Below are 26,942 nucleotides of genomic sequence, written 5' to 3'. Positions count from 1 at the left end.
GTATCATATGCTTTATTCTTACTCACTGTTACTTTTGTATGCATGTGTGTGTGTGCCTGTGTGTGGACACACATATCTGTGCACATACGTGCATGTGCTTGTGTGCGTGTATCTGTGTGCGTTTGTGTGCTCACACACATGCGTGCCTGTGTGCGTATCCCAGGGCACTTTGCGGCAGAGGAGGTGAAGGGGAAGCTGGGAGATGTAGGCGGGCGCTGGGAGGCGCTGAAGCGCCGGGCGGGGCAGCGCAGGCAGGACCTGGAGGACTCTCTGCAGGCCCAGCAGTACTTTGCTGACGCCAATGAGGCCGAGTCCTGGATGAGGGAGAAGGAGCCCATCGTGGGGAGTGCCGACTACGGCAAGGACGAGGACTCTGCTGAGGTGAGGGGCCGGCGGCAGGAGGGGGGGGGATGATGATGATGACAATGATGATGATGATTATGACAATGATGATGAAGATGATGATGATGACGATGATGATGATGACGATGATGACGACAATGATGATGATGATGATGATGATGATGATGCAAAGGTGGTGGGGGGGCAGAGTCATCATCATCATCATGAAATGATGTGTAACATGCAATGACATCATCATGTAATGACTTGTAACATGTAATGACTTCATCATGATGAAACAATTACCTGAAATGCTGTTTCAGGCACCTACCTACACCTACCAAAAATGACTGTGACTGTGAAATCTGTGTATTTGACCTTTTGTTGATATCCTGGATGCTGTGATATTGATGATGATGATGATGATGATAATGATGATGGATTTCCGTTAAATACTGCTTTTCATCTCGTGATCTCAAAGTGATCCTCCTCTTCCACCCTCCTCTTCCTCGCTTCGCAGGCCCTGCTGAAGAAGCACGAGGCCCTGATGTCCGACCTGATTGCGTACGGCAGCAGCATCCAGGCCCTGAAAGAAGAGGCCCAGTCCTGCAGGGTGAGTCCCAGCCGAGTGACACCAACACTGGGTCACAGCAGCACCGGGGGCCCAGGAGGCATGTAGGCCTGTAGGGGTGCAGAGCTCCACCAAACTCATACTGGCTCAGGTAATGCCGGGGTATCTGTAAATAAAGGAACAAATGGATAGTTATTTCAGCTAGTTTGAATACAAGATGTTTGGAGTAGTTGGGTTCACAGAAGGGGCACTGCAGTTCTTCCTTTTTCATAACAGTTAAGCATTGCACTCATTGATGATAATGAAAAATTCAGTGTTATACTGTGTCATTTTCATATGCATATTCTGTAGCCTGAGAAAATTTGTGAAATAGCAGTTATTGGCTACCTGCATGACTGTGTGTAAATGGGTTATAAATGTGGTTGTAAATATAAGTAAATTTGTTATAAATGTGTTAGTTGATTATGAATGTGTTTTTGATGTGTTATAACTGTGTAAATGTTGATTTTCCCTTCAGCAACAAGTGGCCCCTACAGACGATGAGACAGGGAAGGAGCTGGTTCTGGCTCTGTACGACTATCAGGAGAAGAGTCCCCGTGAGGTCACCATGAAGAAGGGAGACGTCCTCACCCTACTCAACAGCACCAACAAGGTACCTTCTCTCTCTCACACACACATATACACACACACGCACGCACGCACGCACACACAAATACACACACACACACACACAAACGCACACACACTCACACTCACACTCACATACACACACACGCATATACACACACACACACACACCACACACTCACACTCACATACACACACAAATACACACACACACACACACACGCACACACACCACACACTCACACTCACACACACACACACACACACACACACACATATACACACACACACACACACACACACACACTAATGACAGAGCCGTGTTTGTTTTGACTGAGGCGTGTTTTGCTCTCTCCTCCACAGGACTGGTGGAAGGTGGAGGTGAACGATCGGCAGGGCTTTGTCCCGGCCGCCTACGTCAGGAAGCTGGACCCCGCCCAGTCCTCATCGCGGGATAACCTCCTGGACGAGCAGGGCAGCATTGCCACTCGACAGGAGCAGGTCGAGAGCCAGTAAGAGACCCCGCTCCTCTGATAGACATTCTTTTTGGACAATCAAGGCTCTCAGCTCAGCTGACAAAAGCTGCCTACTAGCCAATCAGAGCTCTCTGCTCAGCCAACAATGCTGCTCACTGGCCAATCAAAGGCCCTCTCCTCAGCCGACAAGGCTGCTTCCTGGCCAGTCAGGGCTCTTTCCTTAGTTGACAGGGCTGCTTACTGGCCAATCAGGGCTCTCTCCTTCCTTGACAGGGCTGCTACATCAGCTGTTGATCAGGTGCTCTAACTCAGTTTCTCTCAAACCCAGTGTGGTTGTTCTTTTCCTCTGATCAACTAACATATTCTTTCCTTCCTCCCTTCTTCCCTCCTTTGTTCTCCCCATCTTTCTGTCTCAAACTGAAACCTTATTCTCTCTCTCCCTTCGCTCCATCTCTCTCTATCCCACCCTTTCTTGGTTTAATGCTTTCTCTCCCCTCCCTAACCCACCCCGTGTGCTCTCTCGCTCTCTCTCTTGCTCTCTCTCTCCCTCCCTCTCTCTAACCCCGTGTGTGTGTGTCCGCTGTCGTTGCTGTGTGGGTGCGTCTGCATCTGCGCAGGTCTCAGGTGAAGGTGGAGTGCAGTGTGTCTGCACGCATGTCGCAGGTGGAGGAACTGTGAGTATAGGACACAGCCAATCATCTCTCTCCATTCCGCTTTGCAGCCACCCTATAGGTTAACCCATAATGATAGCTCGACAAAACCCTGCCCCCTGCCCCCCGGTCGCACTGCCATTGCTTCTCCCTGTGCCTGTGATTTGTGGGTGGGTTGTGGTTTTAGGTTAGAACCGTGGCTGTAGGTTGTGACCGTGCTTGTGTAATGTCATACCCCGCTGTGGTAGCACCGCCCCCTCACTCCGCATCCTCTCACTGTAAGAAATGATGAAACCGTCTCTGCACCAGCCTTATAAACGGTTAAATGGTAAATGGTTGGCATTTATGTAGCGCCTTTATCCAAAGCATGGTGCCTCTCATTGACCCATTCACACACCAACGGCAATTGGCTGCCATGCAAGGCACCAACAAGCTCGTGAGGCGCATTTGGGGGTTAGGGGTCTTGCTCACGGACACTTAGACACACCCAGGACGGGATCAAACCGCTGCCTGACGACTGCTCTTACCGCCTGAGCCAATATCGCCCCCTTGTCCTGCGGTAGTTTCACACTTCTGATGTGCCATTAGAGCCCAATGCTGGATTGTGGACTGGGATGAATACAAGATTCTGTAGACCCACCAGACACCCCCCAGAACATTCCATATGATCCGTAAACACGAAGGGCATGTGACCAAGTACAATACAAGCTGCAGAAAATAATGATAATGATAATACTGTCGCAATGGGTGTTGTGTTCTTTAGTACAGCACCAGACACTCCTGTCACCAACTGGAACCTCCTGTAGTTACGAAGCAGGGAGGATATGCGATGGCCTGTAGCGTAGTGGTTAAGGTACATGACTGGGACACACAAGGTTGGTGGTTCTATTCCCAGTGTCCGGTGTAGCCACAATAAGATCCGCACAGCTGTTGGGCCCTTGAGCAAGGCCCTTAACCCTGTATTGCTCCAGGGGAGGATTATCTCCTGCTTAGTCTAATCAACTATGTCGCACTGGATAAGAGCGTCTGTCGAATGCCATTAATGTAATGTAATGTAATGGATATAAGGCACAGAGCAGCATCACTGTCCATCCACTGCATGTGTGTATATGTGACCTTTGCATGACCTTTTGGGGAATGTGCCCCTCCCTTTGCCAAGAGGATACCTGCCCTTTATGCACTGACCTCCACCCCCACCCCTCTCAACAATATTTGAAGATTGAGTCTCCATCAATGTCTTAATGTCATAATGGCCGTTAATTGACAAGCATGAAGTAATCAAAAGATGGCCCTCCATTACCAAAAACTCTGTGATTGGTTCAAATGAGTTGTTGACAGTGTACTATATGTGACTCTCCCATGTCGGAACCCCCCTTCTCACTCCCCACAGGTATGGCAACTTGCTGGAGGTTGGAGAGAAGCGGAAGAATGTTCTGGAAAACAGCTGTAAGAAGTTCATGCTGTTCCGCGAGTCTAACGAGCTGCAGCAGTGGATTAATGAGAAGGAGGGCGCCCTGACCAACGAGGAGATGGGGTCTGACCTGGAGCAGGTGGAGGTGCTGCAGAAGAAGTTTGACGACTTCCAGAAGGTATGAGAAGGCTACAGGATCTTTGGCCTTTCTGCAATAACTTACTTTGCCTCCTTGCTTCCTTTCCTTTCTTCCTTTCCTGGCTCCTAGCTCCACCCATTGAGGTAGTCATGGAAACGTGTATTTGAAAAATGGAACATCCTTTGCTCTTTCAAGCGTCAGTCTGAAACCATGTTAATTATTGATGTGGCAGATGGGGGAGAGGTGGCTCCGCAGATTGATCATTATCTGTTATGCGTTCCGAAGTAATACTTCCACAAAGGATGCGCTTGAGTTTACTTGCTCAAGAATCCTTCAAGAGGCTCCTATCTCCTCGCTCCCAGTTCTTTCAAGGAGCATTTCATGGGTTAGAACTTCCTTAAAGACGGTGAATCTCGATCAACTTCCAGGTCCATGGAGGAACGAGGAGAAAAGGGAGGATAAAATAAGCAATTGGAATGAACCCTCTGAACTTTTCTGTGTGTAATTACAAGAAGCATTCTCTGCTGTTAATTGCCATGCCATGTATATGTGCATCATGAGAGGAAGGTGTTATGTGCCTGGCTATGATTGCCTGTTTCATGAGTACGCTTGGTTGTGATTGGCTGTATTCCTATGCCTCATGCCTCATGTGTTTTTTTATCACGCTCAGGACCTGAAGGCCAACGAGTCGCGTTTGAAGGACATCAATAAGGTGGCGTCGGAGCTGGACTCTGTGGGGTTGATGGCAGAGGAGGCCCCCGTGCAGGCACAGGTAAAGGGCAGGGGGGCTGCGCTGGGTATCTCTGTGGTCACGCTAGGACTTGGAACCATACTGTCCTCTAGGGTCCTCTTCACACTTGTTCCTGTGTTCGATCTGCTCTTCGTTGTACGTCACTCTGGATAAGAGCATCTGCTAAATGCTTTGTAATATAATGTAATGTTTGACTCCCAGGTAGCACACTGCCGCTACCCTTGAGGAAATTTAATAACCTGGCATTGCTAGGGTATGTATCGAACTGTAAAAATGGATACAATATAAACAGAGGCAAAAGCTATGTAAGTCCCTCTGGATAAGTGCACCTGCTAAATTCCCATAATGCAATGTAATGTAGGAAGCATTTTACACACAACAAGTATTGAGAAGATATTTAAAACGTGTCTGAGTTTCATTTTATCTGATATAGTTATCTTAACAGTAGCGCCGTCAGAGATCCTGACGGCCTCAACTCAACCACACTCAGAATCACAGTGGGGGATGCATGGAAAAGTTTGTAAAAATATGTTCCTGCTAATTTATGAGTGCGGTGCTGATGCTCCTCCCGCCCCTCTTAGCACCAGGATACAGTGGGCTCAGCTCCCGGATCAGTGAAAGTGAGACCCTTTTCCCTTTCTTCTGCCTGATTAAACCACAATACCACTGTTCCTGGATCAGCCATTTCCTTTCTCCTGCCTGATTAAAACTGCATGCCACTGATCCAGGATCAGCCTTGTCTTCCCTTGTCCCCCACCCCCCGGTCTCTGACCCTAACCCATCCTCCTCTGGGTTCTGTCCGCAGGATGAAGCGGACTCCAAAAACTCCTCGCCGTGGAAGGTAACGACCTCACCTGACGCCTGGAGATATACAGACCCCGCTGTGTTTCCCTCTGCGTTTAGATCACTGATGGACCACGCTGTAGCAATCTGACCAGCCTCTGACCACGCTATAAAATATGAGCAGCAACGGGAGGGTCCCGGATGCCATGCACAAACTTTACCACACGCTACTGCAATTAATTAACTTGTTTAGCTGTTAATTGCCTGGAAGTTTTCTTTACTATTGCTCTTGAACTAAAATGTACAGTGCAGTCCGTAAGTATTTGGACAGTAGTACAATTTCTGTACTTTTGGCTCTGTACTCGAGCACATTGGATTTGAAATCAAACAATGAATATGAGTTCAAAGTGCAGACAGCCACCTTCAATTTGAGGGTATTTACATCCATGCAGGTGATCTGTGTAGGAAATTTCATCCCTTTTTATACATTGTCACCCCATTACTGGGGACCAAAAGTAATTGGACACTTGGTGCTTCATCCAATAGCAAAGCAATAATCCTAAACATTCACCCGCACTGTCTTTCCTCCTAATGATTAAAGAGCACTAAGAACAAGTGCCTAAAATCCAAAAAGGTGCCTTTACAAATGCGGTTTGCATGCTGCTCAATATTACCTGGTCAGATGACATTGTTGCTTGTCTTTAAGCACTCTTTCTTCTCCAAAATGCGTAGCTACCACTGCATTATCTAGAAAAATAACACTCAATGTGCTCATAGTAATGGCTTCATCTTGCATGACTGTAATGGGGCCTGCCCTTTGCCTGTACCTGACACTCTTTTCAGCGGCCTGTCTCTTTCACTGTCCTCTCTCTTCTTCCCCCTTTCACCACCATCTAGTCGCTTCGTTTGGCTGTACAAACAACGGCCACCTTTAATAGCATCAAGGTAAGAGATTGCAGTATACCAGGTTCTTACCTGTGTACCTGTGTATCGGGCAAGTGTTTCTTACCTGTGTACCTCAGTGTACCCGGTCTAAATTTCTTACCTGCATATCTGTGTACCTGTATATACCAGGTCCATGTTTCTTACTTGCGTACCTGTGTACCTGAGTATACAGGGACCGTGTTTCTTACCTGTGTACCTGAATATTCAGGGACTGTGTTTAACTGTCTACCTGAGTACCTGTGTAAACCCTGTCTCAGAGCATTCTGCCCCGCCCTGCCCCCATGGCATCGCACCCACACATACAGCCTCTCGTCCAATGAGGCTTTTTGTGAACTCTGTGATTGGTGGATCCACCTTGTGCTGCCAGTCAAGGCCTTACACCCAGCTAACAGTTTTTGATTCCCTCATTATTTCTCAAAAAGTTAAGGTAAACGTAAACCTGCAAGGTTTCCTACACATCCCTTGAACATTATCTTTTATTTCACAAGGAACAGTTTAATGCTATTACTCAACTGCGTTACTCCAGTACAAATGATAGTTTGAATTCAGAAAATTAGGGGTCATTCATGTTCATTGGCTAAAGGCTGAGCTCTGTCCTCTGATTGGTGGGAATGTTGCTGTGATGTCTGGCAGGAGCTGAATGAGCGCTGGAGGTCTCTGCAGCAGCTGGCCGAGGAGAGGAGCAACCTGCTGGGGAGCGCGCATGAGGTGCAGAGATTCCACAGGTACACACACCTGTACACACACCTGTATGTCTGTACACACACCTGTACACACACCTGTATGTCTGTACACACACCTGAACACACACCTTTATGTCTGTACACACACCTGTACACATACCTGTATGTCTGTAGACACACCTGTATCTTTGTACACACACCTATAACACACCTGTATATCTGTACACACACCTATATACACACCTGTATGTCTGTATATACACCTGTACACACACCTGTATGTCTGTACCCACAACTGTACACACACCTGTATGTCTGTACACACACCCTTATGTCTGTACACACACCTGTACACACACCTGTACTGTATGTCTGTAAAATATGCATACCTGTACACACACTGGTATGCCTTTACACAGGTAGGCACGTATTCCTGATTACATAGGTAAATACAGTACTATACTGTACTGTACTATAAATGCACATATACATGCACACATACCTGATCACACAGGTTGGTGCATTTGAACTATACACATCTGTATACAGGTGCACCCACCTGAGCGCAGGTATGCATATATATCTATACAGAAATGCACACACAAGATTCCACTGAAACACATTCCATCTGTACACATGCCTGTGTACTTGAACACGGCTGTGCCACCACACGTGTGCAGCACAGTATACGTGTATGAACACACGCACACGCACACACTGTTCTGTGCTCCTTATCCTTCCGTAGGGACGCGGATGAAACCAAAGAGTGGATCGAGGAGAAGAACCAGGCCCTGAACACGGACAACTTCGGTCACGACCTGGCGAGCGTGCAGGCACTGCAGCGTAAACACGAGGGCTTCGAGAGAGACCTGGCAGCCCTGGGAGACAAGGTGAGCGCCTGGAGACACCGGAGACGGGTCGGTTAAGAAAGAAGCGGAGGGGGGCCGCGCTGGCGCAACAGGCTAAGACGCAGCGGACTTGCGGTTGCAGTTCACTGCAGTTGCACACCGGAGACCGGGGTTTGATTCCCGGTCCTGCCAAAAGGCAAGTTTGGCCGGCTCACGTGGAGCAGCATAATTGGTTCGCTGATCCAGAGGGAGGGACTTGGCCGGGTTAGTAGATCACCGCACAACAAAAAAGCACCTTGGGCGCCTTGGAATCACGGAAGACAAGCATGAGATGAGACGGCTTAAAGAAGGCTTGTCGCTCTCCTTCGGCCCGCCGAGGGACGGGGTGTGGGCGGTGTATCTAATACTGGCTCTAATTGAATCAGACGGGGTACAATTGGCTACCAAATTGTGAGAAAAAGGGAAAAAATGCAACAAAAAAAAGAAAGAAGCAGAGGTGTTTGGGTGGGTGTGGCCTGTTCTTACCTGCCCCCCCCCCCCCCTCAGGTGAAGTCGCTGGGCGAGACGGCGGAGCGTCTCATGCAGTCCCACCCCGAGGCCGCTGATGACATCACGGAGAAGCGCAGCGAGCTCAACACAGCCTGGACCAGCCTGGTGGGGCGAGCAGACCAGCGCAAGGAGAGGCTGGGGAACTCTCACGACCTGCAGCGCTTCCTCAGCGACTTCAGGTACAGAGAGGGAGAGAGAGAGAGAGAGGGAGAGGGAGAGGGAGTGAGACAGGGAGGGAGAGAGAGGGTGTGATTGAAGGAGGGAGAAGGAGAGTGGGAGGTATGGAGGGAAAGGGAGCGATAGTCTGATGTTGCATCATACTGTACATGTTCTCTGTATACCTTGGGAATGCTACTTTCACGTTTCTACCAGTAAGGAACCATTGAACTGAATTGCGAGAGAGTGAAAGAGAGATGCAGAGGGATTCGAGATTAAGAGGGAATTGGGACAGAGGAGAGAGTGAGTGTTGGGGAGGGTGGTGTGTGGTGTCATGGCAGGTGAATCTCTGAGAGTCACAAGTGTGTGTGTGTGTGTGTGTGTGCGCTCTCCTCCACAGGGATCTGATGTCCTGGATTAATGGGATTAGAGGCCTGGTCTCCTCAGAGGAGCTGGCGAAGGATGTGACAGGAGCAGAGGCTCTACTGGAGAGACACCAGGTACTGCCCCCTCAGGCCCCGCCCCCTCAGGCCACACCCCTCAGGTACTGCCCCCTCAGCCCCCGCCCCCTCAGGTACTGCCCCCTCAGCTCCGCCCCCTAAGGCCCCGCCCCCTCAGCCCCAGCCCCCTCAGGCGCCGCCCCCTCAGGCCCCACCCCTCAGGCCCCCCCCCCCAAATAACAGCGCCAGCCCCGAGAACAGCCCCACCCACAGTGCAGAGCTCTTCTATAATTTTACATTACATTACATGTCATTTAGCTGACGCTCTTGTCCAAAGCGACTTCCAGTTGGAGTAAGTTGGACTAAGCAGGAGACAATCCACCACCGACTTTGCGGGTCCCAGTCATGTACTTTAACCACTGCGTTACAGGCCGAAACATATACTGACCACTTCCTGTTCCACTCACCCTGACCACTTCCTGTTCAGCCCACCCTGACCACTTCCTGTTCAGCTCACCCTGACCACTTCCTGTTCAGCTCACCCTGACCACTTCCTGTTCAGCTCACCCTGAGTACTTCCTGTTCAGCTCACCCTGAGTACTTCCTGTTCAGCTCACCCTGGCTGTTTAATGTTCCGCTCGCCCTGACCACTTCCTGTTCTTCTCACCCTGACCACTTCCTGTTCCTGTTTTCCCAGGAGCACCGCACAGAGATCGATGCGCGTGCCGGAACATTCCAGGCCTTCGAGCAGTACGGGCAGCAGTTGCTGGGGCGGGGCCACTACGCCAGCCCGGAGATCCAGCAGCAGCTGCAGGCGCTGGACAGCGAGCGGGCGGGGCTGGAGAAGGCCTGGGCCCAGCGCCGGGTCATGCTGGAGCAGTGCCTGCAGCTACAGGTCAGCCTGGAACCGTGACAATGCACATATACACATACAATACAGAGACACGCACACATGCATCCACACACATACACACACACATGCACACACGCACACACACACACACACACACACGCACACATACACATGCACATGCACACACACACACGCACACGTACACATGCACAGACACACACATACAAGCACACACACACGCTCACACATGAACATACACACAATTGCACAAGCACACAACAGAAGTAAACACACAGGAACAGAAAGGAGAGTTTGAGCTGTTGAATCTGTCCCTCTGCAGCTGTTTAACAGGGACTGCGAGCAGGCAGAGATCTGGATGGCCGCGCGTGAGGCCTTCCTGGCCAGCGATGATAAGGGTGACTCCCTGGACAGCGTGGAGGCGCTCATCAAGAAGCACGAGGACTTTGACAAAGCCATCAACGTGCAGGTGAGTACCCCTGTCCCCTCCCACTGACTCATCCCACTGACCCCTCCTATATCTGACTCCTCCCACTGACCCCTCTTATGTCTGACTCCTCCCACTGACCCCTCCTATGTCTGACTCCTCTCACTGACCCCTTCTGTGTCTGACTCCTCTCACTGACCCCTCTTATGTCTGACTCCTCTCACTGACCCCTTCTGTGTCTGACTCCTCTCACTGACCCCTCCTGTGTCTGACTCCTCTCACTGACCCCTCTTATGTCTGACTCCTCTCACTGACCCCTTCTGTGTCTGACTCCTCTCACTGACCCCTCCTATGTCTGACTCCTCCCACTGACCCCTCCTATGTCTGACTCCTCTCACTGACCCCTCCTGTGTCTGACTCCTCTCACTGACCCCTCCTGCGTCTGACTCCTCTCACTGACCCTGTGTGCTTTTGACTGGTTACTCTCTCTCTCTCCTCTCTGCCCTGCGGTGCTCCAGGAGGAGAAGATCGCAGCGCTGCAGTCATTTGCAGATCAGCTGATCGGTGCCAACCACTACGCCAAACCCGACATCTCTAACCGCCGCAACCAAGTCCTGGACAGGTGAGTCCCCTCGTGAGGCAGGCGAGTGGACATTTTAGCTGCAGTTCCCCCGTGAGGCAGGCGAGTGGACATTTTAGCTGCAGTCCCCCCGTGAGGCAGGTGAGCGGACATTTCAGCTGCAGTCCTTGCTCAGTGCATGAATGACAGCTGAAGGCTGTTCTTGTGTCCCAATATAAAATATTTTACTGTGACTTATTTTACAAGTGAACCAATGTTGGTGTAATGGGCCAATTAGCTCCATACACTTAGCTCATTTAGGGTAAGGGTAATTGCTGGAACCAAAAACAAACCACGCTACACTCTGACCCTTCATGGCTGGAATAGCTCACCCCGTGCCCTAATGAGAGTTTATTTGGTGGGGCGGGGCAGGTGGAGGCGGCTGAAGGCCCAGATGATCGAGAAGCGCTCTAAGCTGGGCGAGTCGCAGACGCTGCAGCAGTTCAGCCGTGACGTGGACGAGATCGAGGCCTGGATCAGCGAGAAGCTGCAGACCGCCAGCGACGAGTCCTACAAGGACCCCACCAACATCCAGGTACCGGGCCGCCCTCAGCCAGCAGGCTGGTGGCTCAGTGCTATTGTGACTCATTCAGTCAATTCATTGCAAAGTAATTGAAATGTAATTAATGAATTGTATTTAAATTTAATTGAATTGACCTCAACTGGGGGTCTTTAGGGTCTTTCAGCGCATTTATCCCTGGTTTTCGGTCTGCACTTTGCACTCTGTTGTATGTCGCTCTGGATAAGAGCGTCTGCCAAATGCCATTAATGTCATTAATGTAACTGTGTTGTCAAGCAGAGTATCTCTTATTGGTCTCTGTTATTTTGGTTTTAGCTGGTCATGCAGGTGTATCAGGTTTTTAGCTGAAATTGTGAAAAAGCAGGAGTTTTCCCCACTAGAATCTGACTCCCCTGTCTCTGCTGTCTGTTTCCAGTTGTCCAAACTGCTGGTAAGTTGGGGAGCAGCGTCAGAGCTAAGTTGTGTGTCCGTGTCAGTGCCTTTGCTGTGTCAGTGGACGTGTCTGTCTGTCCGTCCGTCTGTCCTGTGTTGGTCTGCTTGCTTCCGCTCCTTGTTTAACGCTTGTGTGTTTATGCACATTGACACGTAAATGTGCATTGAGCTTTGAGTGTGAGTGTAGAGGTGTCACGCATGAGAAAACGTCTCTTTGTCACATTGCTGTATGCTTCGGTTTTCTGTTTTCATCGTTTCATTGTTCAATCTGAACACAGCAATCTTTAATTTAAGCTCAGTCCACAGTCTGAGCTCACAGGTGAAGTGACGTCATAGTCTTAAGGGAAGGTATTTCTGGTCCTGGAAAGCTGCACGGTATGCTGGTTTTTGGACTCGCCTTAATATCCACAATAAATTCAGACGCAAGACGTTAACAAGAGTTAACTGTAATCGACTGCTTTAATTGATCTAATAAGTACAAAGTAACAACAAAAACCAGCAGACCCTGTCGCTCCCCAGGGCCAGGAATGAGGTGCTTTGGATTAGGTCATTTGTCAGTTAGAATGGCACAAATGTATTCACACTGCGATTCATCCTCTAAACAGGAAGTCACAGGATGACAGATTTCATCAATTTTTCTAAAACTGGCGGTTTAAAAACTGGTTGCTTTAAAGGAGAGAGATGAAAATCAATACATTTTTCAGTGTTTATCTGGTGAAACTGATGACTTGTATATAATAGTGAAATACATTGTAGTGCATTGTAGAGACTGAGAAGTCGGAGAGGAGGAAAGGTTATGTGCTTGTGTTTGATTAGTCTTTTAGAGATGTAGGTCTCTGAGGCTCATAACCAAAGTTTTAGAAGGAGTTAGATGTCTGTTAAACCTGGAATACCTTAATATATACCTTAATATTAATACTTCAGAATTGTATATTTTTGGGGCCGGGGCCTGTTCTCCCCATGTCTGTGTGGGTTTCCTCCGGGTACACCGGTTTCCTCCCACAGTCCAAAGGCATGCAGGTTAGGTTGATTGGAGAGTCTAAATTGCCCGTAGGTATGAGTGTATGAGTGAATGGTGTGTGTGCCCTGCGATGGACTGGCAACCTGTCCAGGGTGTATTCCTGCCTTTCGCCCAATGTATGCTGGGATAGGCTCCAGCCCCCCTGCGACCCTGTTCAGGATAAGCGGGTTAGGATAATGAATGAATGAATGAATGAATGTATATTTTTGTTTTTATTTTGGAACATTTTTGACATAGAGAGGTATCAAGGATTGTTAGAATATGCGTTTTATTGTCTGAAACTGTGGCCAGGTCAGTTTTTTTTATTGCCCTGGGGGAGTTTTATTGCCCTGCTTTGCAAATATGAGGCTGATAAGAATCTAAACTGCTGTTCTCACTAGTGGAGAGTCTTTTTAACAACCTGGCATCGCCATATTACTTTATTAGTCACAGTTTTTGGTATGATATAAATATGAATGCAACATTAATTTGAGATGTTGATGACTCAACCACAAGGGGGCGAAGTTTATAGGGTTAACAGTAAGAAGCACTGGGAGTTTTCCTGTGGCTGTGGGCAATGCCTTTCCATAGCAGCCTCAGATGTCCCTCAGTCCCAAGGGAAAGTGTGTTGAATGAAGCTTTAAGGTGTTCTGAAGGCATGTGTCTTCACAGTGAAGCACAGCATTGTAGCTTTCCTATTAGCTGGCTCTGTGTATAAAACATTATAGCTGTCCTGTGAGCTGGCTCTGTGTATAATGCATTATAGCTGTCCTGTGACCTGGCTCTGTATATAATGCATTATAGCTGTCCTGTGAGCTGGCTCTGTGCGTAAAGCATTACAGCTGCCCTATGAGCTGGCTCTGTGTATAAAGCATTACAGCTGTCCTATGAGCTGGCTCTGTGTATAAAGCATTACAGCTGCCCTATGAGCTGGCTCTGTGTATAAAGCATTACAGCTGCCCTATGAGCTGGCTCTGTGTATAAAGCATTACAGCTGCCCTATGAGCTGGCTTTGTGTATAAACGATTACAGCTGTCCTGTGAGCTGGCTCTGTGTATAAAGCATTATAGCCGTCCTGTGACCTGGCTCTGTGTATAATGCATTATAGCTGTCCTATGAGCTGGCTCTGTATGTTAAATATAGCTGCCCTATGAGCTGGCTCTGTGTATAAAGCATTACAGCTGCCCTATGAGCTGGCTCTGTGTATAAAGCATTACAGCTGCCCTATGAGCTGGCTCTGTGTATAAAGCATTACAGTTGTCCTGTGAGTTGGCTCTGTGTATAAAGCATTATAGCTGTCCTGTGAGCTGGCTCTGTATGTTAAATATAGCTGCCCTATGAGCTGGCTCTGTGTATAAAGCATTACAGCTGCCCTATGAGCTGGCTCTGTGTATAAAGCATTACAGCTGCCCTATGAGCTGGCTCTGTGTATAAAGCATTACAGTTGTCCTGTGAGCTGGCTCTGTGTATAAAGCATTATAGCTGTCCTGTGAGCTGGCTCTGTGTATAAAGCATTATAGCTGTCCTGTGACCTGGCTCTGTGTATAATGCATTATAGCTGTCCTATCAGCTGGCAGCATGTATAAAGCATTATAGCTGTCCTATGAGCTGGCACTGTGTATAAAGCAGTATAGCTGTCCGATGGGCTGGCTCTGTGCTGTGTCTCTGACCTCTCCCTGCCTTGCCGCGGCTGTGCAGAGCAAACACCAGAAGCACCAGGCCTTTGAGGCAGAGCTCCACGCCAATGCCGACCGTATCCGCGGCGTCATCGACACCGGCAACACCCTCATCCAGAGGGGAGCCTGCGCCGGGAGCGAGGACGCTGTCAAGGTAACGACCCCGGCGTGTGTGTGTGTGTGCGTGCGTCAGTGTGTGTGTTCACATACATGATACAGGGTGTATTTCTGGGAAGGACAGTTGAGTTTTGATTGCGTAGCACGAGGCCATGGTTAGATACCTGGTGCTATGCTCTACACTATCACTGGAATGAAACGCTGTGCGCTTCTCTCTCTCTCAGGTGCGTCTCAGTGCTCTGGACGAGCAGTGGCAGTTCCTGGTTCACAAGTCGGCTGAGAAAAGTCAGAAACTGAAGGAGGCCAACCGACAGCAGAACTTCAACACCGGCATCAAAGACTTCGACTTCTGGCTGTCTGAGGTGAGCTGGAAAGAGAAATTCCCTAAAAAAACTGCTCATGTATTCTTCCTAATACATTTTTTGAAGGTAAAATGACCAGTTGTACTCACAACCTGACCTTGAGACTGGTGATTGTGCTAAAAAATATCATTACAGAATTTTTTTTTTCAGTGGCTTATATGTCACAGTCGGTTATTAAACTGTGTAACATGTATTTGCATTTTTCATTTGGTTGAATGATCTAAACAGTTTATTGTTGCCCAAGGGCAACTTAATAAATTAATGAAACTGATTTCAGTAAGACAGTGATTTCAGTAAGACAGTGTAATAATTGTGGAGTAGTCCGTTTCCTCAGATAGCACAACCATCACTCATGGAGACGGCCGTTTCTCTAACTCCACGTTTCTTTCTATCTTTCCATATCACTTTTTTTGTTCTCTCTTTACAACTCTCTCCATCTCCCATGTCTCTCCCTCGCTCATGGTTTGTCTCTCTATCTTTGTCATTAATGTTCTCTCTCCTTCTCTACCCAACATCTTTATCTTTCTCTCGCGATCATTCTCTTCCCCTCCCTGTGCCAGGTGGAAGCTTTGCTTGCCTCTGAGGATTATGGGAAGGATTTGGCCTCCGTCAACAATCTGCTGAAGAAACACCAGCTGCTGGAGGCTGATATCTCCGCCCATGAGGTAGCATGCCCCTCCCACATCTCCTCTGGCTGTCCCTATTGGTCTGTAAAACTCTACACTCAACCAGGGAGGAATATATGGTCTTTGATAACAGTCCTGCAGCAGATAGGTCAATGTTTTCGATGGTTTTCAAAACTCACACTTTCACAATCACATTGTTCCCTTCACCAACTCACTACACTGATGAGACATGTTGTATTGCTATATGTAATGATCACTGTTCTGGCTTCTTGACAAGGGCTGATCCAAGGTCAGGGTTACACACTCACATTATGATGACTCTTCACACTGATCTGAGATCAGTATGAGCATCAGTCGCTCGAAGTCCCCCAGCTGACATTGCACTGAACTGAGGTCAGTGTAGCTGAGGGTGGCGGGGTCATGGTGGATTTGACGGCCTCCTCCCCCCCCCCCTCCCCTCCGCAGGAGCGTCTGAAGGACCTGAACGGCCAGGCGGACAGCCTGATGACGAGTGACGCGTTCGACACCACCCTGGTGAAGGAGAAGCGCACCGCCGTGAACGCCCGCTTCGCCAAGATCCAGAGCATGGCCGCCGGCCGCCGCCGCAAGCTGGACGAGTCACACCGCCTGCACCAGTTCTTCAGGGACCTGGACGACGAGGAGTCCTGGATCAAGTCAGTGCGCCGGCGCCCCCTGGGGCTCTGGGGGTGTTACTGCAGAGCGGGCTTTTCCCTGTTGGATGCAGGGTTAATATGAGGGCTAGGATACACCTGGGGTAGGCAACCCGGGTTTCTCGAGGGCTCCATCCAAACCTGTGACTGTTAATTAAACAGGTTTAATGAACGCAGGAAACAATGTGATGGAGGCACTCGGAGGTATACCATTCAGAATATTCAGACTCAGATTTTTAATAATCCATCAAACTCTTGTGATCAAGCTCAAACTGAAATGTTACTGCCACTCCAGGACCAGGGCTGCCTACAACTGGAATAGACTGTGGCAGATCCACACATTAGTGATAAACTAAGGAAGTGAGCGGCTCCAGTTTTGCTAGTTTACTTGTTTTGCACCAAGGTGTAGAAACATTACAGTCTGTCCTGTGTTATTACCCCTGGTTCAGTGTTTATTTGCTGGAGTTGGGAGTTATCTAGAACTGAGTGCAGAAGGCAGTGTTTTGGACGTTTAAAGGTACAATAGGTAAAGATTTTGTGTTAAAACATTGTTACAAAACCATTGTAAATCCCTTCCCATCATTGAAAAAGGCTCACTGACATGTTGACTCACCCTCTACCTGTGTTTATAGTCCTTTAATTCGTGTTTCAAAATATGCAGTTGACAGGCCGGTACTCTGTCCAAAACACTGTATAACCATACAATAATTCAAGCCTATTGGTTGAAAATTGGTTCTAATTGCCACAGCTAATCACATTTCAATGTCAGCACGTTCACAGAGAAGGGGGAGGGATAAACAGTGTTATAGTTTGAGCATGTCTGTTGCTGCAATTCCTCTCTTGACCATTAGATATCCAAAATTACCTATTGTACCTTTAAGGTTGTTTTTGAAAAGGGGTTGGCCCTTCTGGAGATTGTGTTTCCTCACACAGCTCATGAATTTTGACCATTTTTACTTTTAGAGAGAAGAAGTTGCTGGTGAGCTCAGAGGACTACGGGCGTGATCTGACCGGAGTTCAGAACCTGCGCAAGAAACACAAGAGACTGGAGGCTGATCTGGGGACCCACGAGCCGGCCATACAGGTACACCCACTAACTGCCCAACAGTCATAGAAGTAGGCCTGAAAATCACACCTCTCGCCTGTCCTAAAACAACCGCTATCTGTCCTGCCCATATCGGTGTGTTAGCCCCCAGTAGGGTCTCCCAAGGCACATTGGTCCCGGGGGAGGGGCCGGACTAAGAGCGATTCAAAGACTCCCATGATACGGCCACACAAAGACCCAGTTACCTCGCCCGGAAAAGGGAAACCGGGGCCCCCTGATGGAGCCAGACCCGGGAGGGGAGCTCGTCGGCGAGCGTCTGGTGGCCGGGCCTTATCCCATAGGGCCCGGCCGGGCACAGCCCGAACTGGTCACGTGGGGTTGCCGCCCTGTGGGCTCACCACCTGCAGGGGTCGGCATCGGAGTCGGGTGCTTTGCCCAACGGGCAGTAGGCAAAGGCGGGGATCCGGGCGTGCTGATCCTCGGCGTCGCAGACTGGTTCTGGGGACGTGGAACGTCACCTCTCTGGTGGGGAAGGAACCGGAGCTAGTGCGGGAGGCGGAGCGGTACCAACTAGATATAGTTGGGCTCACCTCCACGCACAGTACTGGTTCCGGAACCAAACTCCTGGAGAGGGGCTGGACTCTGTTCTTTTCTGGAGTTGCTCAAGGTGAGAGGCACCGGGCGGGTGTGGGGATACTCACAAGCCACCGGCTGAGCGCCACTGTGTTGGAGTTCCACCCGGGGAGCGAGAGGGCCTGACTCGCTGCGACTACGTGTCGCTGGGGGGAAGGCTCTGACTGTCATTTGTACCAAATGGCAGTTCAGAGTATCCGGCCTTCTTGGAGTCACTGGGCGGCATCCTGGAAAGGGTGCCACTCGGAGACTCCATAGTTCTGCTTGGCGACTTCAACGCTCACGTGGGCAATGACGGAGAAACCTGGAGGGGGGTGATTGGGAGGAACGGCCTGCCTGATCTGAACCCAAGCGGTGTTTTGTTATTGGACTTCTGTGGTGGTCATGGATTGTCGATAACAAACACCATGTTCGAGCATAGGGTTGATCCCCCAGGAGGAGCTAGACTGCGTTGCTGGGGAGAGGGAAGCCTGGAATACCCGGCTTTGCCTACTGCCCCCGCGACCCGACTCCGGATAAGCGGGTGATGATGGATGGATGGATGGATGGATGGTAATTCCCTGAATTGGCTGGATGAAATTTGTCCCCAACTGTAATTTATGTGATACTGATACTGTGTATTTGTGTATGTGTGTTTGTGTGTGTCCTCAGTCAGTGCTAGACACAGGGAAGAAGCTCTCGGATGATAACACTATTGGGCAGGAGGAGATCCAGCAGCGGCTGGCCCAGTTCGTGGAGCACTGGAAGGAGCTGAAGGACCTGGCTGCTGCACGGTGGGACTTCCTGTCAGCCCAACACCCAGTTTCCTGTCAGCCAAACAGCCCGCTTCCTGTCAGCCCAACACCCAGTTTCCTGTCAGCCCAACGACCCACTTCCTGTCAGCCGAACACCCAGTTTCCTGTCAGCCCAACAGCCCACTTCCCGTCAACTGAACACCCAGTTTCCTGTCAGCCCAACAACCTACTTCCTGTCAACCCATCACCCAGTTTCCTGTCAGCCTTCTACCCGATTATTTGCCTGAATGACACCTGACTTCCTGTCTACATGATACTCCACTTTGTCTGTCCAGCTCCTAACCTTCAGTCCATCTGTCTTCCTGACTGTTCAACACTGTCCTCTGCTTGATCATTCTAATAATAATAATTGTTTTGGTGTGTGTGTTTGTGTGTGTGTGTGTGTGTGTGTTGTAGGGGGAAGAGGCTGGAGCAGTCGTTGGAGTATCAGCAGTTTGTGGCGAACGTGGAGGAGGAAGACGCCTGGATCAATGAGAAGATGAACGTGGTGGGGAGTGAGGACTATGGAGACACACTCGCCGCAGTGCAGGTGAACTCTCACACCTCCTCTCACACCTCACACACTCTCACACCTCACACACACTCACACCTCACACGGTGCTGGTGAGCTCTTATACCTCACACAGTGCAGGTGAGCTCTCATACCTCACACAGAGCTGAGCGGTGTGTTTGTACATAAACCCAGTGTGTTTGATGAAGGGAGTGTGATATTCTCGTGGATGCTCTTGCAGGGTTTGCTGAAGAAGCACGAGGCGTTTGAGACGGACTTTACTGTGCACAGGGACAGAGTCAATGATGTGTGTGCCAACGGGGAGCAGCTGGTTAAGAAGGTACTCACACATATACATACATTACAGTACAGTGCTGTGATTGGTTTATCCCTGTATGGCTGTGAGTCTGATTGGTTGATTCCTGTGTGGCTCTGAGCCTAATTGGTTGATCCCCATACGGCTCCATGCCTGATTGGCTGATCCCCATAATGCTCCATGTCTGATTGGTTGACCCCCATATGGCTCTGAGGCTGATTTGTTGATCTCTTATTGGCTCTGAGACTGATTGGTTGATCCCTGTATGGCTGTGAGTCTGATTGGTTGATTCCTGCGTGGCTCCATGCCTGATTGGCTGATCTCCATAAAGCTCCATGTCTGATTGGTTGATCCACATTTGGCTCTGAGACTGATTGGTTGATCCCTTTATGGCTCTGAGACTGATTGGTTGATCCCTGTATGGCTGTGAGTCTGATTGGTTGATTCCTGTGTGGCTCTGAGCCTGATTGGCTGATGCTGGCGTTGTTGAGCAGAATAACCACCACGTGGAGAACATCGCGGCCCGTATGAAGGCCCTGCGGGGCCGTGTGGTGGAGCTGGAGCGAGCTGCCGCCCAGAGGAAGGCCAAGCTGGACGAGAACTCCGCCTTCCTGCAGTTCAACTGGAAGGCCGACGTGGTGGAGTCCTGGATCGGTGAGCGAGCACAGACTCTCCATGCCAACCAGATAGTCAACTCAACTCCTACATTCCTTATACTACACATGACCAAAAGCATATGGACACTTCTTGGTCTAGGGCAGGGGTGTCAAACCCCAGTCCTGGAGGGCCGCAGTGTCTGCTGGGTTTTGGTGCGTTTTAGCCCGAGAGATACATTTCAAAGTCTTTAATTGGCTCAAGCGTCCACACACCTTGTTCTCAAGGCCTTAATTGGCTGCTGATTGAAAGGAAACCACAAATATCTACAGGCACTGCGGCCCTCCAGGACTGGAGTTTGCCAACCAGATAGTCAATTCAACTCCTACATTCCTTCTATTCTCTCTGCTTCTTAACTACAGCAGGTTCCAGTTGGAATTTGTAGTGCTGTATTACAATACGGAAAGGACATTGCTACAGTAGTGTGCTTGGTCACCCGTAATGAGTGTTTATAATGCACATTAATTGGAACCTGAATTGGTAGGGAGACGGAATACAATGTTGAGAATACACTTCAAATAGTGAAACCAGGTAGTAAGTGCTTATTTTTATTTTTTATTAGTTAATTTCTGAATGTATTTAATATAAACGCTCTGTGTTTTGTCAGGTGAGAAGGAGAACAGCCTGAAGACTGATGATTACGGCCGTGACCTCTCCTCTGTGCAGACACTCCTCACTAAGCAGGTAAAACACCCTCATCTCCTGTTACCGTGGTGATGGGTAACTGCTTGTCAATTCAACACAATTTTGGACCACATTGTCGTGGATTTGGCATGGCATGCTTTGGCCTTATAAGAAACCCCTGGAACCAAAATTACACTTGTGCAGTGGAGGGCGGAGTGCTCTCTTGATGGATGGCGGAGATTACAGCAATGAGCGCTGACAAATTCAGCTGGGCATTCCTAATTAAGGAGGAAAAGCGTTTACGATTAATATTTTATTCCTCGCTTAAAGCAGTCTGTGCTGAGTTCCCATGTGAGAGCAGGCCTGCTCTGGCTGGCTCCTGAGGTAAAGCCGGCTGTGTGGTTCTGTCAGTCCTCGCACTCTGTTGTTCTCATTAACCCCTCGCCCCACCCCGCCCTGCCCTGCCACGCCCCGCAGGAGACGTTTGACGCGGGGCTCCAGGCCTTCCAGCAGGAGGGCATCTCCAACATCACGGCGCTGAAGGACCAGCTGCTGGCGGCCAAACACGTGCAGTCCAAAGCCATCGAGGCTCGCCATGCCGCCCTCATCAAACGCTGGAACCAGCTGCTCTCCAACTCCACCGCCCGCAAGAAGAAACTGCTGGAGGCACAGGAGCACTTCAGGAAGGTGTGTGTGTGTGCGTGTGTGTGTGTGTGTGTGCGCTGAGAATGTTACAGGGCCCCCTGGATCATACGAATGCATAATGAATAATTATCTGATTTGTTGACCTTGGTCTTTTGCTCAGTGAGCCAATCATATCTCTCGGCGTACAAATGCGAACAGACCTCTGGTCCAACCATTCTCTCCACGCTGAATCTAGACTAGCACATGTCCTCACAGTCCATCCGTCTGTCTGAGTGTCCGTCTGTCTGTCTCTGCCCAGGTGGAGGACCTCTTCCTGACCTTCGCCAAGAAGGCGTCGGCCTTCAACAGCTGGTTTGAGAATGCGGAGGAGGACCTGACGGACCCGGTGCGCTGTAACTCTCTGGAGGAGATCCGGGCACTGCGGGACGCCCACGAGGCCTTCCGCTCCTCCCTCAGCTCCGCCCAGGCCGACTTCACCCAGCTGGCCGAGCTGGACCGCCAGATCCACAGCTTCCAGGTCATGTCCAACCCCTACACCTGGTTCACCATGGAGGCCCTGGAGGAGACCTGGCGCAACCTGCAGAAGATCATCAAGGTGAGGTCTGGGGTTGCCAGGGGGGTCTTCGTTTCTGTACTGTAAAGCCAAGTTTTCTTTTTTTTCCTTTTTTAAGAATTATTTTTTACATTTTTCTCCCAATTTGGTAGCTAATTATACCCTATCTAATCCAGTTAGTGTTAGCTGGGGATACACCGCCTTATGGCCCTGTCCCTCAGCGGCCCAGTAGGATCTTGTGACCCTGAGAGTGACACGCCTTCTCCAAGCCATCTCGTCTCAATTAGACCGTTACTCTGGGGCGCTGTGTGCACTGATCCCACTAACCCTGCCAAGTCCAGTGAGGCAGTTATGCTGTTCCACGAGAGCCGGCCAAACTTGGCTTTTGGCAGGCGGGCAACTTGCAACCGCAAGTCCACTGCATCAGCTGCAAAACTGAGCTCTGTAAAGGCCAGTTTTAAGAACGTTTTTGAAGAAAGTCTTAGCGGTGTGTATCGCCTAGTTTTAGAGTGTCTGCTCTCGTCGGCTAGCGTCTCTGAAACTGACCGTGTCAAGTCTTGCTTTTTTTGTGTCTCAGTTTACTTTTTGTTCTAGACTGGTTTAGGCTACGTAATAGACAAAACATATTATTATAACCACTTGCGAAGCACTTCGCAAAAAAAACGTCAGTAGTGGCGATAAACAGTCAAGCACACACACAGAGTTATTGTTATGGAAACCTTTTTTTTTGTTTACTTGGTGTGGACTGCCTAGTTTTTACCCGGACATTCTGAGATTATAATTTGGACCTTTCTATCATCTGGTCTTGTCTCCTCTGAAGTCGGCTGTTTGATGTAGACTGGGGGGTTAACATGGCCACCCTGTCAGTTTGTCAGTGCTCCACCATCAAGAGTTCCTATATATATTTATATATTCTTCTTCTGTGGTGTGTTCAGGAGCGAGAGCAGGAGCTGCAGAAGGAGCAGCGCCGCCAGGAGGAGAATGATAAACTGCGGCAGGAGTTTGCTCAGCACGCCAACGCCTTCCACCAGTGGCTGCAGGAGACCAGGTAGGGGGCGCCAGAGAGCAGGGGAGCGCATCTCCACCTCCCTGTAAATATGCTTCCTGTAACCAGGGATGAGCTATACATATCGATGTGTGGCAAATTTATATACTGTGTAAGGCACAATTTCATTGGGGCGGCCTGTAGCGTAGTAGTGTAGTGGTTAAGGTAAATGACTGGGACACGCAATAAGATCCGCGAAGCCGTTGGGCCCTTGAGCAAGGCCCTTAACCCTGCATTGCTCCAGGGGAGGATTGTCTCCTGCTTAGTCTAATCAACCGTAGGTCGCTCTGGATAAGAGCGTCTGCCAAATGCCAATAATGTAAACATTATAAGAATACAATTTCAACTGTAGTTATTTAAAATCCCTCATTGGAACTAAAAACAATTAGAACGTGGAAACGATTTTGGTCTTAGGTCAAGACTCATGATCAGCAGTGCAGCGTTTGTTGTGTGCGATGACTCTCATGACCCTCCCCGCGGGACACCCTCCCACGCTCTGGGAGGCGCTGCCCTGGATCGACTCGTGTTGGCGTCTCGCTGTCTGTCAGTGCGCCGTGTGTTCTTGTCACTAACAGTGTAACTGTGCCTGCTGGGTAGTGAGCTCAGATAACAGAATCCGGACCGCGCCGGTGCTGACCGGTGCCATTAGCTCTGTATGGTCGCCCAGGGAATGGGAGCGTAGCGTTGGTTAGCGGGTCCTCGCTAACTAGCAACCCATTTTTTCATTGATGGGTTTGCATGAAGCTGCATATGACAGGTCCTCCTCTGACTCCACTCTGCGCTAGCTTAGCTTTGATCTGCAGTGTGAAAAGAAGCAGCTGGCCACAGCCACACCACGTGTCTGGAGGAGAACTACAGGCATCTACAGCTGAATTTGCAGATGAATTTGAAGCTGAATTTGCAGCTGAATTGCGCATGACTGAGGCTGAGGCATTGGGCATTCTCAGCCCAACATCGGGGCCGCAAAATTAAAACCGAATGTAACTGAAAACTTGCTTTGTCACGGGGGCACTATGTATGGCACCTGTGTATGGTGCTCTATACGCTCTGGCTAACACCATCTGCTAACTGCCTGTAATGGTACGAGAACACAGACTATTGTGTGACCACAGTGTGAACAACGGGGGGGGGGTGACAACCACAGAAAATACTTTTGGTTTGAATATTCCTGAAATAATAATAGAATTGTAATCAGATCTTTATTATCAGTGACCTACAGGATGAGTGATTTTTGACTGATATCTGGAGGGATAAAGTGTTTGGCCCAGGTCTGAGGTCCACAGGCAGGGAAGCTGTGAAGCTGATGTTGTGGTCGCTGATGTGTGCTTTTTAACCAGTGTTTTTTTCTCTGTCCCTCTCTCTCTCCCTCTCTTCGCTGCTTGCGTCCTCCCACCCTGACGTATGGACCCCGGCTTTGTCCAGGACGTACCTGCTCGACGGGTTAATATCCCCTTCCTGCCTCCTCCGCTTTGTGTCAATGTGTTGTTGTGCTTCATTCCCACAAGTACTCTCCTTCACCAAATATAGAAGAGGAATTAAATTTGGGGGAGGGGGGTAATTGGTGGAGCTGTAGTTGATCATTAATGGGGACAGTTTGTAATAAATGATTATTCCTGATTCCACCCCTCAAACCTTTTATTATCCTGTGAGGTGGGGGGCAGTGTGTATCATAATGCGGGTTTAACCACACCCCCTGGCCATGATGTCACACGACTCAACGACCAATCAGATGGTTCCATAGGACTGCAGGGAGCCTGACACAAAGTGATACCATGGTACCAGAAGGATGGCCACCTGGAGTAATGTGTGGATCTTTCATCCAGTCAATGCTGCATTGAGCACCAAATTTATGTCAACAGTCACCCCCCCACCCCTCCCCCTTCTACATTCATTTTTTCTGATTCTTTCTATCTGCCTGGGGTCAGTAAAAAAAAGATAGACCGTGTCTTCAAATTCTCATCTTTTTTCTCTCCCCCTCTCCATTGACATTCACTCTGTTTCTTCATCCTCTTCCTCCTCTCCATCCCTCCTGACCTTCTTCCTTCTCTGAATAGCATAGCCTACCGGCGGGTCATCCATGTCTGTCAGTACGAAGTCGATGACGACCTCGCTGGAAGGTTTAATATCCTATTTTCTGTGCTCCCAGCCCTTCCCAGCCAACCCCCCCACCCCAAACTCAAACCCACCCCCCCCCACATTCTCCAGGATGCATCCTCCCTTTCAACCCTCAGCATTCTAATTCTGTCCCACCATTTTGGTTCCTGTATGCGCTCAGTTTCCTCTCTGCTAACACTCACTGCACTTTGGCTACCTGAAACCAGGCATTTCTTTCCTGTTCCAACTGCCAACTGCTTTCGTTTCCAGGGCTTCCTATCCTTCGTACTGTACTAGTGAGAGCATTGTGGCTATTATTTACCCACTACACAGTTTTTTACCCGCTACAGAGTGCGTGCACCAAATTGCAGGGGTGAAAACTGCTTTGCTAAGCCACACCGACACTCAAATAACATGCATACTTGCAGTCAAAAAGATTTTTTTCCTAAATTATCCAATTTCTAGATATTTTAGAACTAGATTATGGAACCAAATATGAACCTAAAAATGTGTCACACACTTAACCGCACAAACAGTTAAGTGTGTAAAAACACGTGAAGCAGTTTCCAACTCCAGGCACTGACACCCTGACTTGGCATGGTATTGGTTACTGATTGGGCTGGATATGTGTGAGCATGCATTGATAGTTGCCACTAACACGGGGCACCAAGCACATTCTGGTTAAAAGGGGACTTACTCTCCTGAACCCTGCAGGTGAGTCTTTAGGTCCTGTTTGGGGTGGGAAGCCTAAGGTGTGTGTGTGTGTGTGTGTGTGTGTGTGTGCATGTGCCTGTATGTTTAAGGTTTGTATTAGGGCAGGGGTGTGAAACTCCAGTCCTGGAGGGCCACAGTGTCTGCCGGTATTTGTGGTTTCCTTTCAATCAGCAGCCAATTAAGGCCTTGAGAACAAGGTGTGTGGACTCAGCCAATGAAAGACTTTGAAATGTATCTCTCGTGCTGAAACACCAAAAACCAGCAGACACCGCGGCCCTCCAGGACTGGAGTTTGACGCCCCTGCATTAGGGGAAGCAAGCGCATTTTATAAGCGAAAGGAATCCAGTCGGGTGAGGCTTTCAGGCTGATCTGGGGTCAGCTGGTGTGGCACTCAGACGCATGCTCCTCGCTCTCAACACGTGGTGGGCTTTGTGTTTGCAGGTCTGGAGGTTTAAGTTGATGTCCAGTCACATGATGAATGACCCCTGCTTTATCCTCGCCTGACCTCTGCGAGCCTAACACACTCAATCAAGTCTCATTAAAGGACACCTGGGACTGTTCTCAGAAGCTTTTATTTTACCAGAATTTGACCTTTCATCTTTCAACATGGCCTCTAATATGGCCACACAATTCACCTTTTAAA

General features: G+C 49.4%; 1 protein-coding gene across 1 annotated transcript in view; it reads left to right on the top strand.

Annotated features, from left to right (window-relative positions):
* The window catches only part of LOC133142450 (spectrin alpha chain, non-erythrocytic 1-like), a 54,849-nt gene that overhangs the window by 21,910 nt on the left and 5,997 nt on the right, over positions 1–26,942 (top strand). The window contains exons 18-51 of the mRNA XM_061263672.1: positions 164–381; positions 863–955; positions 1,431–1,565; positions 1,904–2,052; positions 2,634–2,690; positions 4,057–4,255; positions 4,887–4,988; positions 5,549–5,581; positions 5,773–5,808; positions 6,648–6,695; positions 7,329–7,420; positions 8,124–8,268; positions 8,773–8,954; positions 9,332–9,431; positions 10,069–10,266; positions 10,565–10,711; positions 11,188–11,291; positions 11,661–11,823; positions 12,224–12,238; positions 14,939–15,070; positions 15,258–15,395; positions 15,956–16,060; positions 16,487–16,695; positions 17,656–17,776; positions 19,022–19,143; positions 19,561–19,693; positions 19,896–19,994; positions 20,465–20,624; positions 21,232–21,308; positions 21,726–21,935; positions 22,192–22,488; positions 23,382–23,494; positions 24,914–24,931; positions 25,546–25,608. Of these exons, the coding sequence (XP_061119656.1) occupies positions 164–381; positions 863–955; positions 1,431–1,565; positions 1,904–2,052; positions 2,634–2,690; positions 4,057–4,255; positions 4,887–4,988; positions 5,549–5,581; positions 5,773–5,808; positions 6,648–6,695; positions 7,329–7,420; positions 8,124–8,268; positions 8,773–8,954; positions 9,332–9,431; positions 10,069–10,266; positions 10,565–10,711; positions 11,188–11,291; positions 11,661–11,823; positions 12,224–12,238; positions 14,939–15,070; positions 15,258–15,395; positions 15,956–16,060; positions 16,487–16,695; positions 17,656–17,776; positions 19,022–19,143; positions 19,561–19,693; positions 19,896–19,994; positions 20,465–20,624; positions 21,232–21,308; positions 21,726–21,935; positions 22,192–22,488; positions 23,382–23,494; positions 24,914–24,931; positions 25,546–25,608 (4,213 nt within the window). The remainder of the gene's footprint in view (positions 1–163; positions 382–862; positions 956–1,430; positions 1,566–1,903; positions 2,053–2,633; positions 2,691–4,056; positions 4,256–4,886; positions 4,989–5,548; positions 5,582–5,772; positions 5,809–6,647; positions 6,696–7,328; positions 7,421–8,123; positions 8,269–8,772; positions 8,955–9,331; positions 9,432–10,068; positions 10,267–10,564; positions 10,712–11,187; positions 11,292–11,660; positions 11,824–12,223; positions 12,239–14,938; positions 15,071–15,257; positions 15,396–15,955; positions 16,061–16,486; positions 16,696–17,655; positions 17,777–19,021; positions 19,144–19,560; positions 19,694–19,895; positions 19,995–20,464; positions 20,625–21,231; positions 21,309–21,725; positions 21,936–22,191; positions 22,489–23,381; positions 23,495–24,913; positions 24,932–25,545; positions 25,609–26,942) is intronic.

The sequence above is a fragment of the Conger conger genome, chromosome 12, assembly GCF_963514075.1.
Source record: "Conger conger chromosome 12, fConCon1.1, whole genome shotgun sequence".
Taxonomy (NCBI): domain Eukaryota; kingdom Metazoa; phylum Chordata; class Actinopteri; order Anguilliformes; family Congridae; genus Conger; species Conger conger.
Note: the sequence above shows the minus strand (reverse complement) of the source record. Positions and strands in the feature narration are given on the sequence as shown.